At 37.6% G+C, this 14170-nt stretch overlaps 1 protein-coding gene across 2 annotated transcripts in view; it reads left to right on the top strand.

The window, feature by feature from the left end:
- The window catches only part of PDK3 (pyruvate dehydrogenase kinase 3), a 54603-nt gene that overhangs the window by 9944 nt on the left and 30489 nt on the right, over positions 1 to 14170 (top strand). Inside the window, exons 2-4 of one of the 2 annotated variants that reach the window (XM_065677249.1) lie at positions 7001 to 7037; positions 7559 to 7649; positions 8562 to 8703. In XM_065677249.1, coding sequence (XP_065533321.1) covers positions 7002 to 7037; positions 7559 to 7649; positions 8562 to 8703 — 269 coding nt within the window. In that variant the 5' untranslated portion in view covers position 7001. The remainder of the gene's footprint in view (positions 1 to 7000; positions 7038 to 7558; positions 7650 to 8561; positions 8704 to 14170) is intronic. The other variant, XM_065677250.1, reaches the window with a different exon arrangement.

Here is a 14170-nt window from a genome sequence, read left to right as displayed (position 1 = left end):
GAAAGAGAAGGCATTTGTGCTACACAAGTTGTGTCCAGCAATAGCCAAAACCAGGGGCATGTCATCAACACTTACGGTTACAGATCCGAAGCACAGCACCCTCACAGCAGAACCTTATGGGTTGCTGTGGGGAAAGCTGACTTCATCCCAGCCAGACTTGTTAGACACGCTTTTGAAAAGCACTTCATATATACTCTGTGTTTTACTAGCAGTCTTTGATCTTCACAGTACTGTTCTGTGGAGAGTGAGTAGTATTGCTCCACTTCTCCAAGGCCCAACACAATGTAATCTGTATGAGAATTAGGCATAGATTTAGGAATTGTGTTATCTACTTCCATAGTTACTATATTAAAGCAGTTTTTCTTGATGCCGGTTCTCCTTAATATATTAGTGTTTTTAAAAGCCATTTTTCTCCCCAGAATTGCTTAAATAATTTACAGGCTGCTACTTATCCTTCTTAAAATATATTTATGATTTTATGTGTGTTCCTGGAGTCAGTTAAATGTAATTTTTCTTCTTAGAGTAGTAGGTTGAAAGGACAGATTAGAGCACTGAACTGTGACTGAGATAAACAATTCTTCTCCTTTTTCTGATGCTTTGTGTTTTGTAAGAGACTATTACATTCGGCATTTTTCGTCTGATCTTTTCTAAGCAAATGTGTCATTGTGTCTTTGCCCTGTTTAAATAATTTTCTTTGCCTGGGAAGAGGCTACTGTTACTCCGTATGTATATATATGTGTGTGTGTGTGTGTAAAACAAAATCGGCACATTAGTTTGGAGTCAATGTAAAATAATTAATGTGGGATTTATAATACTTTCACTGACTTAATTCCTTCAAATGATACACTTGTGTAAATTTTAGTCAATATTTTTCAGAATTATGTTGAAGACTATGTAAAAGAAGAAAGAGGCAAAGTTAAAAATGACTTCTTGCTAAAAAGTAATTTAGATTTTACTTTGTCTTTATGCTTAAATTTGTGTGGACTGCATAAATACATCTGAACCCTGGTAACTGGCAGTGGCATAGAGGAATCCTCTCATCTATTTTTTGCAATGTGGTTTGTTAATCGTCAAAAGCATTTTGTAACAGGACGTTTTAACAGCCTAACACCTTTCAGCTCACTGAGACTGAAGGAAAACTGAACCATGTGGCATTGGTGGTATTTTATGTAATGGGTATTAACTGTATGAGTGTTTGCTCATAAACATTAATTTTATCTATTGTGGAGATTTGGAATAACTTTGGCATGTTGACAGGAACTAAAGGATAAAACAGATTCATATTTTTCTGGAACAGTTAGAATTATGGAAGTTTTCCACAAAGGTTAGGGAGGAAGCTGGCAAATCTGTGAGAATTTAGGAAGCGTGTTAAAAATTTGGAATATCTAACTATAAGCTTCGGTGTAAAATAGTTCTTCACCATTTACAGGAGGAAAAGGTGATTATAATCTCAAAGGAGCAAAAATCATTATTTTCTGGTCAGTTTATTGTAACAGAATCTGATCAGAGAGCAATAAAGGGGAATAAGTTTCTTTGGCTTGATGTTTTAATTTTTAAGCCTTATCTACATTAAAAAAAAACCCCACAGGCTAAACCCTTAAAATTTTGTTTTAAAATTTTGGTCTCGGTGGAACAAAACAGTAAATGTCTCCTGTTTGAAAGCTGTAGATCCCCTTCACAGTGTGACCAGGGTTGATGTGTGTATAGTATGTGCACCTTTTCATTGCTCTTGGACTATTACCTGCTTAGGTCTCAGGAGTGTTAGCAGAAGGGGAACTGAGGTACTTTGAAGAGCCACTTTTTTTAGAGGCTTTGTAAGGGAGGGAGGTTTTGGGTTGCACATATAGCTCTAGGTTGCATGATCCAGGCCATCGTTTCTTAGAAGAACAATTTGGGTTTTTGCTTGTCATGTACTGTGAGGAGTGCCTGTGATACAGCAAGGCAAGGCTCAGCTGCTAAAATGATTCATCTGACTTTCAGCCTACTCTGAAATTGCCCCAGGGAAAAACAACCTTTGACCAATGTGTCTGAAAAATAATACAGCCTGTGGGTAATTGCTTGAGCATCTCTGCATTAAACTTTATTGATCCCTCTGACTACTGTACTTGGCAAATGCTATAAAATAAGTCAAAACTTTATTTCATTAGAACAGAGTGATAAGCAGTACAAACATTAGTTTTAGATCAGGGAAGCTTATTTTAAAAATGCATGCTTTGAGTTCTACATAATGTGTGGTACTGGTTTACAGCTTTTACATGTGGTTGCCTGATAATCCATTCCTCTTGAGACAGAAGCACATCTTCCTTTGAGTCTTTTTAATAGGACAGGAAAGTTGTGGCTTTAAGAGTTAAAATGAATGAGTGCATTTTGACTAAGACTTTAATAGATCTGCAGTGGATTGTGCATCTGTTAATTCCTTCTGTTTATCTCTTCCAGTTCAACAGTAAGTTAAGCTGCTTCCCAGCACAAGCCTGTTTCATTCAGAGGACCATTTACTTGAAATGTGTTTACTGGAGTTCACAAGTTCTATGTCATAACTTATGTTATTATTTCTACATTATTATTGCATTAGTGTACAGCTAATGTAATAATAAATGTAATGATTTTGTCCATGTTGAGATAATGACAACTATTTGACATTTTGCCCTTAAGCTGCGTTACATAAGATGCAAATTGACTTTCTCTTGGCACTAGTATTCATCTATATAGCTATAGTAATTAATACACAGAAGATACAAACTGACTCGGAGATTTTTGGAAATAACTGGAGATAAGTATAGTTTTTCTGTATGCAAATTGAAGAGTAGTTATACTTATTTTGTATTTCTTAAGTTGAAGTCTGGACCTTTGCGAATGTGATTTGGACTGGTTATTTAGAGGACAAAATAGAGGCTTCTCATTAGTGAATAGTATCCTAAAATTTTCCTTTGGAATAGAAAGGAAATGCTGCAGTTGGCCTAGCTGACAGAGCTTGAATCTATTAGCTAAATTGCGTGAATCAGAAGTGGTTTATTAAGATCAACTGTTTCTGTACTTCAGCTCTGGTAACTTACCTGTATGCTGTGTTTCCAGCATGACTATTGGAAACTTTAGCTGGAAAGTGAATTAGCATGTGAGTTTACTAGTTTGGCTTGTTCTTAGCAATGCAATGACACAGAGTAGAAATCAGTGGTTGTACAGTGTTAACTAAATTCTCAATTATGAACATAAATAGTTTAGATTGAGAAGACTTGAGCACTTCTGTCAGTGTGCTTTTCCCTTAGGCTGCAAAGAGGCAACTAGTAATGGGAACTGGACTGGAGAACAGAAGTTATGTGGGAAAGCTTACTTGCAGACTTTAATTCCTCTGGATTTAGTTGCTTTTCTAGCAGTAGTTGTGAACAAAACTTAATTGTTCAGACTTTGTAAGTGGTATGTTTATTATAGTTCAGTAAGATGTAGAAACATTTTCCTGTCATTAATTCTTCAAGTTTAATTTTCTTGAAACTTCAGAGTTTTTCGAGTTTACTTAATGACATAAAAGTCAGTCTCTTACTATGCCAATGATATGTGCCAAGTGAAAGCATGTCCTTAAGAAAGGGCACAATATAAAAGTTGCAGTTGTTGGTGGAAGTAGCCTTAGAGAGCAGTGATAGAACTTGGGCTCAAGCTTAGGTCTATGATGTTTAAAAACCAGGTAAAAGTGCCTCAGGTTAGTGTGGGCCGTGATGTGGCCATCTGCTGGCTAACTGTGTTGGAACAGCTGTGCAGGCTGTCGTTGCTATCCTGTAGCACGACTTGGTAGGTTGGAAAAGGGAAACCAGTTTCAGTGTGCAGCTTTCTTAGAGGCAGCTCTGTGGTAGAGAGCGAGGGTCACAGGAGTCAGCATCTGCAGTTACGTTGTGTGTCTTCCTTTTCCTTTCATTGGATTTTACAAAGCCCTGTCTTTACCAAACAGACAAATCAGCCCTGTATGCTTTTTGTGGGATTGGTGTTTTTTAGTGGTTGGTAAGATAAATACCTAGAGAGTGTGCTGAAAATGCCTTTATTTCTGTTGGGAATAGGAATGGTTTTGTAGTTGAGGTTAGCTTGTTTTTTTTGGGTGTTGTTTTGGTTTTTCTGTAGCCACATTTATTGGGGCTGTGCCATTAAATGTACAGCCTATGCTCCTGAAATGGTGGATAGTCAGTGGAATTAATTGATCCTTGATTTGTTTACCTAGCTTTAGCAGCAAGTTATTAGTTTCAGCCTTCGCTCAGTTTGCTCTGATGCCTTCATCTTTTTGTGTACTCTTTTGAAGATCACCCCATCCTTCTGCTCCACTTCCCCCCCCCCCCCCCCCCCCCCGTTTTATTTGCTAGCGTGGGAGATGACAAGTGTTCTGGAAGCTCAAGAAGAGAGTAGATATGGTCTGTCGCGTCTGCCTTTCTGTCTTCCTGTATTCTGCCTAGATAAAACCAGTAGTAGCAGTTGCACAGGGACAGGAGGTGAGATGCCTCTGATCCTGTTGTTGTGTGTTTTTTTTTGGGGGGGTTTATTTTTGGCTTTTTTTTTTTTTTTAAGGAATTTTGTATGGAGTCCCTCCTCTCAACAACAGGTAGAACTTTGCTGCTTTTGAGTCTTAAAGTAGTGTGGTATCTAATGTCTCAGCTCAGTGTTAACTACATACTTAATAGAGAGAACTAGTGCTCTGGGTTCAGTGAAAAGACAAATAATCACTTAGCTTCTTATTTTCCTGTCTCCTCTGACAGGTAAGTGTTAAACTACTGATGCTTTTCTGATGTTACCCTGGCAGTCCATTACCTGCTAGGGATGTGACAGCCATGTTAGGTTTTTGAAGCAGATGACTTTGATCATAGTCTGTGAAGGACTGCTACTGTAGTCTGTTCTCAAAGGGGTATTTCACAAATGTGAGAATCTGGCAGCTGAACTGAGAGCATTTGATGATGTTCTAGAGGAAGCAGAGTTCATGGTGCCATGCAGAGTTTCTGCCCTTTTCTGCAGCAAAATTGAGGTTTGTGTACAGCCTTTTTTATGGAACTAATCCTTCTGTAATCTTAATCTTGGACAGCATATTGCTCTGGCAATTTGTAGAATTTGCCAGAATTGAATCAGGGTCTGCTGCATATGTGTGGATAGCCTCTACATTCTTAGTGCCTCTTGTTGCAGGAGGACCCAGAACAGTTTAGGTCCAGCTTTGCAACAGTTGTCCAATTCCTTCAGTGCAGTGGAAGGAACTGAAAAGAGGGAACATTGTGATAAATGTTCACTTCTTCCAATTGAAAATGTGTGGGTTTTGGTTTGTTGTCCGTCCGTCCGTCCCCCCCATGCTATGGGCATATGATTCCTAGAGCCTGAATGGGTGTTTTTATCAGTGTTAGATTTGTTCTCCATCTCTTAGCACTGTTGGTTAAAAGGTGAAAGAGAAAAGCAGGGAAGATCTGAGCAGATGTCAAGAGAAGAGTTGCATCCCAGAGAGGGGGAAAAATAGATTAGTAGAGAAAACTGTCTTGAGGTAAAACTGCTTCCTGAATTTCCTTTGGATTGAAGGTCCACCAGTGATGATGATGTATAATCCTGAAATTCAGATCACTGCTTAGATCCTTGTTTGATCTGTTTTGTCATTTTATGTTGAAGGCTATATCTGCTGTCAGTCTGTTACATAGACTTGTATTTAAACAAGAATCTCAAGATTGGCATCATAGTCTCTCTTTGGTGCTAGTTTTGAACTGAAGATTTGAAAGTAGCAGAGAGGCAGACATGAATTTGCTTTTCTGTATCACTTGCATACGGTTACTGATTAGCCCAAACAGAGAAGATTGAAGATGATAAAGCATTTGTTGACCCCCTTTTTTTAAGCCTTTTTAAAGACCTGCTGCGGTTACAGTTGACATCTCTCAAATTTTGCCCTAGGTATGCATGCAATAGTAATAATTTGAAATAACTTGAAGATTACTTTCTTGTAATACCTTGATTTTTATTGCCATTTTTCTGTTGAAGTAACTTCTAGTGAAGAGAATACCTAACTTACAGACTCAAAATCTGTTTCTGTAGTTAGTGGGATGTCCCTCATTTTGACAACTGTGGTGGTATAAGTGTTGCTGTGAGGAACAGAAGCCAAGGAGCAACTGTTAGGATACATTAAGTATGTTTTTTTGCTTCAAAGCTGGGGAATATCTAGTTGTGGCTGATCCTAGTGAATAGCCATTCTCTCTTCCCTCGCACGTGCTGTTTGGCAAGCAGATAACTGATGTTAGAGTAGAAGTGACTCAGCTCTGTGAAGGTTCTCAGATAAATTGCATACAGCTAAGCAGCCGGTATTTTGACTGTGTATCCCAAACCAAAAAGATTACTGAAGTTATGGTGAAGCAAGTCTTCCGGTTAGGCAAGCTTAAACAGAACTTCCTTTCCTTTTCCTGCAGTGAGCATGCAAAGGGATCCCAAGAGGCTCTGTACCTAAAATGTAGCTGTACACTAGAGCAAGGCATCTCCTTTGAAAAGAGACAGTTTGGAACTGCTGGAGTGAGACAGATTGAATAGAGATGTGCCCTTGCTCATGGGAAGTGATGAAGTGGGTTTCTTCTGCCAGTCCTGCAGCTTTTGTTTTCTGCCTTGCCACAAGTCCTGGGACTGTGTCCGTGAAGGACTCCTGTGCCCTTTCGCAGACTATTGCAGGCTGTGGGTTCTTGTTTGTCATATTCTCCTCTGGGCTGTCTTTCATTCCTTTTGCTTTTCATTGCCAACAAAATAACTAAACTTGCTCTCGGTCACTCTTGGGGAAGAAGTCTTGGTTCCTGAGTGTTTTCCAGCCCAGAAACTGTAGCGTGAGCTAGTCTGAGAGTCCTGCTGTCCAGCCACAGTCTTCCTAAAGACACTATTATATATAGTGACTTGTGAACAGGTATCTATCCTCTATTGGAGGTGAATTGCTATCTAACTTAATTGAAGGATTGAACTCTGAAATCATTACTGTGCTTCACAGAAAACAACAATGTAATGTCTGTTTGTCTAATTTTGACAGGATGTGTGTATTTGTAATTGAAGATGTGAAAATGCAAGTAAGTGATATAGATCCAAATGTTTGCTGAAAGAATGATAATAGAATTGCTGACAGTAACAGAATGTAATGATCCACTGGCTGATGATACCTAAATGAACAAGAAGAAAGGGAAATTCTAATCCTTCTTGCATATTCCCCCAAGCTTGTTACAGTTTGGGATCTAATCCATCAATGCATGTTACCTATGCAAAGAAGGTGAAAACTCTGCTGTTCATCTGATTATAATGGGACTGTCTTAAAAGTATCACCTTGATTGTGCTGGTTGCATTGTACTTGAGTCTTTCAAATTGCAAATCTCAGTGATTATGTGCCTGGCAGTGCTTTTAACACTCTGGTTTGCTTGAACATAATTTATAGCCCCTGTATTATGCCTTCTCACAAATTTTACAGGCAGTTTTATTGGTTTTCATCACAAAAGACATTTTCTGTCTTTCTGGATTTAAGCAGAATACTGACAGTTCATTACAAGTAAAAGGGATTTTTTTATTTTTTGTTTTTTAAATTTACTTGGACTCTTAGAAATTAGTTATGGTGAAGAATTCCCCACTTGTGAAATGCTGCAAAATACAAAAAAGTCTATCAGGTCTGATCTTGCATCTGAACTACTTGGGTGAGTGTCTTAACATCTTGCACTTTCATATACCTGTAGTTAAAGTTTTATAGGTATCATCAGCAACTAGTTTAGCTTAAGAATGCTATTAATTTTGTCAGTCTTCTAGTTCCTGTAGGGTGGCTCCAGAGAATTACCACCTTTCCAACTAGGTCTGCAACAAAATAGTGGTATTTTTGCTGGATCAGTTTCATTTGCTTTCTGACTTTTTTTTTGGTTGTGGGAGTTTTTTGGGGTTTTTTTTTGGTTTTTTAGTTGTCAAAATATTGTGCTGGATAAAAATCTGGTTTAAAAATGGAAGTTCAAGATAATCTCAACTGCAACTTTTCCAAATGGGAATGTGGTGACAAGCACTGCACTTTCCTTACAGGTGGCTAGTGAGTGTCGTGTAGGCTAGTCCTAGGAGGGATGATGACCTTTGCTGGTCTTTCCAGATGCTGATGATACGTTTAAGTATTTAGTAGTTTTGAAGAGCTTGTGACATGAAACATCAACTGGCTATTGCTGTTCTGTTTTGTCCCTTCATTTTCTTCTATTACATGTGCGGCATGCACTTTTTAAAAGCTTAATTTAGTAGAAAAATCATACTGATAAAAGCTGGTATTTTGGGGTCTTATTTCCAGCTGATATCAAGTCTTTGATATTCAATGAATTTTATTTGTAGGATGAGAGGTTTTTATTTATAGGAGGGAGGATGAGATTATATGAAATGGGGAGGAATGTTAGATAAAAGGGGTTAAGCTCTAGGAAGTTAGAAGTATAATATGCATTTTGGGGTGCAGGAACAAAAGGTGGGTAGTGAAAGAAATCAGACTTAAAAATGTTTTTAATTCCACAAGCCTGGGAAATCTAAAATTTGATCTGCTTAAATGGACATCTGTTTGTTTTTTTTTTCCCCTTCTCTTCTAACAGGTCGTGACAATGCATGTGAGAAAACATCATACATGTTTCTGCGGAAAGAACTTCCAGTGCGACTAGCTAACACCATGAGAGAAGTCAATTTGTTGCCTGATAACTTACTTAACAGGCCTTCAGTTGGACTAGTACAGAGCTGGTAAGTTTAAAAGTGGACTGAAAAATTAGTGTAAAACTGTATGCATTGCTTTACTTTCAACTTGGCTTGAACTGTTTTGAACTGAACTCTCTTTTCTGCCTTGAACTGTTTATAATGCGTGTTTCTTGTCAAATGAAAGTTTAATTTTCTTCTGTCTAACATTAGTAAATACTCTAAAACGGATCATAGAGATAAGAATTTTTAAGTTAGTCTTTTAAGTTAGTAAAAGAATACTGTTGTCTCCCAGATAATTAGAATCAGTTAATAACTTCTAAGAGCAAGCTTGTTAAATACTCCTTACTATACTGCACCCATGACTTCTTGAAATAGCTGTCCTTTCTCCTTATTCTTCCTTTGTCAAAAATACCAACAGAAAATTTAAACCTCATCTGTACTTTTCAGTGCTAAATCTGCAAACATAACCTGGTATTGAGTGGAAGTTATGGAATGGGACAAAAATCTGGTGCCATCCAGTAATTAACATTCTCTATTATAATAACTAGTGTATACCCAAAATTATTTAAAGTCCTGTCATCTTTTCTGCAGTAATTATTTTCTAGGTTACCTGCATGGTCAGTGTGGTTTGGAGAGTACTGCCTTGTATGTATTAAGTTCTAAAAAATTGTCATTCATGGGGTATTTAGTGTGTTTCTACCTACAAATACTTGATCCAAAGAATTTATGTAAAAAATATCTTTGCAGTATGCAACAAACTTCCCTTTGTGGAAAACAGCTTATCTAACTGTAACAGCAGCTATTTTGTAGACTTCTGTTAAGTTCAGTCATAGCCCTTGAACCGAGAAATTCCACACTGGCTGTACCTTTACTGCTGGATTTGGTCTCATTTATCAAGTTTCATACTTAAGAAATATAAATTAGTATAAGTGATATTGTGTACTTTGGTTTAAATATGTTTGTCTATAAAGGATAACACTAGCTGTCTTGGTGACCATTTCAAACATAGTGATTAAGTGCTTCACATAAATATGAACGCTGCGCAGCCACACAATAACAATCACTTTGTGATGAAGTGGCAACTTGCAAGGTTTGAAGGCTTGTATCATCTGTCTGATTACTAGAAGTTGTTACACCAAATAGGAAAGAGTGGATAATATGCAGATCTTTTAGGCTTTTTTTTAATCTAGATGACTTGTGAAGCTGTCTTTAGTGAAATGCGGACACATGCGTGAATGAAGAAAAAATAATTTTTCTGTAGTGGCTCTACAGCATAATTCTTCTAGTCCAAATATACCTCCTGTGCATAGGCTTCTGACCTCCTAATACAGACTCAAGTAACATTGGATCACTTTTGGCAAAGGAGCTGTATGGGTGCTTAGAGTGGATGCCCCCTTCAGAATTTTTGCTTAGAGGTCTGAGGACTCAAGGAATGACTTTTATGGCTTATGACTTATACAAGAGACACTACTGATTTTAAAAAAGAGAAAAACAAAAATATAAAAAAAAGAGTCTTAAGTGTGTTAGAATATATAATGACTTGCCAGATAATGTACTTTATATGATAATGTGATTTGCACTATCACAGCTATAGACTGATAGTTTTCTGATAAATGGGCCAAAAAATCAGACTTTAACATGATGAAGAAGTTCAGGTGGACATCCAACCCAGAGATGGAAGTTTAAAATCAGAATGTTTGTTGTGTTCTTCTAATTTTGGTTTTCAGTTAAGTAGCTGTTTTTGTGGAAAAGAGAATCTTCACTGAGATTGTGTAAGAATATTTTTGTGATCTTATGTCAGAAGTAACAAACATAAATGTAGCATGTTGTTTTCCTGATTGTAAATGTGGACTTGAAAGAGCTTATTTCTCATCCTCTGTTTAGAGGCTTTTAATTTTTTTAAACATTTACCTGTAGATTGTAAGGCCTAAGGTATACTGGTAATGAACCCTAGGCAAAATTTACTGTATCAGCTTCTGAGAAGACCAAAAGTGTTTTCTTAACTTCAGTGTGAATGACCTTGAGTATTATGCAGCTATGCTGATAATAGGTTTTGAAACATATTTATAATTTCTTATTGTGAAGTTCAGACATATCTAGAGAGAGATGCCTGAATTTTAGGCAGTAGAATAAATATAGCTGTCTTGTGTATTTGTAAAATTAAGAAACACCTTCTTGACACACTTGTTTGCTTCAAGAATTTTTTTTCAGATCAGATTTCACAATACTTTATTTTTACTATGCCATAGTAAAATGGTAATTTATTAAAATGCAAACAAAAATATCTGATGCACATTTGCCACAAGTGAGCACACATAATTGAATGCATTATTCACCTTAGTCCGTTTATCTGCTAATTTTCAGTAATTTATGTAGTCACCAGCATATTTCTGATTTATTTATGCTACCACTTTCCAGTAGAAGCCTGATTTTATGTGCTTTTGGTGAGACTCCAAATTAGCTGAAGCTTTAAAATCTGACTTCCCAGTCTATGCCTTCATGTCAGCATGCAAAATAATACAGAAAGCTCCTGTCTTTAAAGCAGGTTTTATTTAGAGTATGGTGGCTCTGTAAATAGAACTTAGGTTTGATGGAGTAAGAAAACAAATTGACCCTGCCTACTTTACAGCATGGATCCTTTCTTTCCCATCAATCCTCTGTCCAGTCAGGTAGTGACATTCTGGGTTACATGCATTTTCTAGTCCCTTATAGATCCCTTGGGCAGCAACCTCAGCTTGCCACTTCTGAGAATACACTCCCTGCTGCAGGCAAGCCCTGTTCTCTAATCCATCTTCAGGGTCTATAAGCACTTTGCACTGCACTGCCTAACAGATTTTACAGCTGATTGCTCAACTGCTCTCAGGAAAGTTGAGGTTTTTTCTCTCCTTCCTTTCTGTGTTCCTTTATCCTGATGTGTGTGCCGTAGTGAGCATAGGCAAGACAGCTGTCCTTTGTATTGCTTTTCTGAATAAAGCTGGCAGTATCCAGAGAGTGAACTATGAACAACAAAACCAGTTTTGCATTTCAGTCTGTGCAAAAGTAAAACATGAGCTCTGTCTCAGAGTTTATAACTTATTTTATATGTATGTTTTGTATGGAATAGCAACGGAAGGAATAAAGTGAATAAAAATAATAGTACAGTTAACATGTTCTGACTGTGAGCTGCATTGACTGTAAGTAGCAGACAGATCAACAACCAGTGTGCTAGGGATCAGCAACTTATTTTCAGTTTTTCAAGATTAGTGGGCAGCATCCTAGTTCCGAAGAAACGGGCCTTTTTTAGGCCAGCTTTCAGAGGGCTCCCTCGCTATAGTGCACTGGAGGTAGGATATTGAACGTGTGGCACAGCTGCATAATAAAGGATATCATCACTAATGTGATGAGGGAAAATAGTTACAATTAAACCTTATAATGGATAAGATCAGAGCTTGTAAAATATCTAAAGTGCGTGTGATGTTTGCACAACATGCTACTCACTCGTATCAAAAACTCATTTTAATTGACATTGACTAAATGTCTCTTCTTTAGTACTTTTACCTGGAAAAGGCTATGAATTTCCATTTGCCTCCTTGGAAAGACCCATTAGAGAAGTCAGTACAGCTTGGAGATTTAGTAATTTTTTACATTCAGACTATGCTAACAAAATTGTGTTGCTATGGAGATGTTTTATCTTTTCAGTGCTTTGCTGTTAGGTTTGAAAGGAAAATCTTTGTGAAATACTTTTGCTTTTTCGGTATGTGTATCTTGCATGAGTTCTAAAAATACCCAACCAACCAAACTCGGAGTTGACATTCTGAGCATTTGAAGTAATTTTATGTGAAAAGTGCCATTCAAGAATTATTGCATTTGGCAGACTAACAAGAATTCAGTCTACCTGGCAGTAATTAACAAAGGAACAAGGGTAAAGGCTGCTTGAAACCAAAGATTAAATTAAACACTAGAAGGACAACAGTTCTGAAGGGCATAGGTTTTGATTCCTGCTTTTGATGACTCACCCTCACCAAAGATAACAAAATATTTTGGTTTGTTTCAATTTTTGGGGTGATTTTGGTTTCTTCTTTTCTAAGATATGTACTGTATAGTTGCACTCATTTACTGGTAGTATAGCAAGTAATCCATTATTCTGCTACTTTTCTGCTTTATTCTGGCTGTCTGGTAGATTGTTTAAAACATCACAAGGTCTTTTCAGTGCTTGATTTAACTCTGTAGTTACCACCTTCATTTATCCATATCTGCACACACAGTTCAAATCAAAAGACAATTTAAGGAAATAGATTGTATGAAAGGGGAATGATTGCTTTTACGCACCCTAGCTGTTACAGGAGTGAACTGCATCGCTGACTGCTCACAATTACACAGATCGTAATGTGGTTGATGGATAAGACAGTGTTGAAAATTATCTATTACAGCTAACCTGAGTTCTAAGTTTATTTAATTTTGAGCTTTTTGGGAGTGATGGGGGAAGTGGGGGTGGAGAATTAATTTTGTGTAGGAACTGGAAATCACAACTAGATAAAAGATGTGCAGTATTTGCAGCTCTGAGTTTTTTGTTTAGAGACTTGGAATAATATGCAGGGTATAGACATCTAAATATTGTTGGTAACTCAAAAGGAAATGAATTGCCTGTTTCCATAGTGTCTCCATCACCACAGAGATTAGAGAGTAGTTACTTTAGCACATTTAGAAATTCCCTTAGAGCATTTAGTTTGTGTGATTTTCCTTCATTTCAGAAGCTCTCAGTACCTCATTGGTGCTATGTTGAGCCTTGCAGCATAATGACCACAGAAGCTGTTAACACTTGCTGTTTGTGCTGAAGGCTGGTGGCCATGCTTGGCACCCTTTCTTCTGGTTGAGATGTGCTTTGGTCTTTTTCTGAGATAGTTTCCTGCACAATTATTTATTGCATTAGATGAGAGAAACACTTGGCTTGCCCGTGACTGATACTCTAGTAAAAGTGCTCATCCTTCAACACAGGAGTAGTGATGTTTCATTATTCCAGGGTCTGCAGTCTTAGGGCCATAACAGAGAGTATGAATCTCAGTACAGCATAGTAGTAATGGTGGACAACCCTGCAAATCCATGCAGCACAAAAGTCAGGTATCAGTTACCTTCAGTACCAAAAATACTCATGATGTTTCATCCTCAGCATCAGCACAGGATTGCTGATGTTAGAGATTTCCGGTAGGAAGTGTGTAGTAAAAAGTACCTGCTGTGTTGCTTCTCAAGTGTGGTGGTTGTACTGGATTGTCAGAAACAGAACTTCCATAATATTATATGATGACACATGGAGGCAGGCAGCTTCCTAATAACCTCCTCTGACTTTGCCACGAGGGAAGCTGTCCGTTCTCTTAGGACGCAGATTTATTGAAGCATCTTTCATATGGGAGGAAGCTGAGAATAAAGGCCTTCACTAAACAAGGAGGATGGCAACAGAAATTAAAGTAAGAAGGGAAAGGACTTCAGGAGGAAGGTTTGAAAGGATGGGAGAGGGGAGCATAAGCTGTAGAGGGGT

The sequence above is a fragment of the Lathamus discolor genome, chromosome 4 (assembly GCF_037157495.1).
Source record: "Lathamus discolor isolate bLatDis1 chromosome 4, bLatDis1.hap1, whole genome shotgun sequence".
NCBI lineage: Eukaryota > Metazoa > Chordata > Aves > Psittaciformes > Psittacidae > Lathamus > Lathamus discolor.
This window is presented reverse-complemented; position numbering and strand designations above follow the sequence as displayed.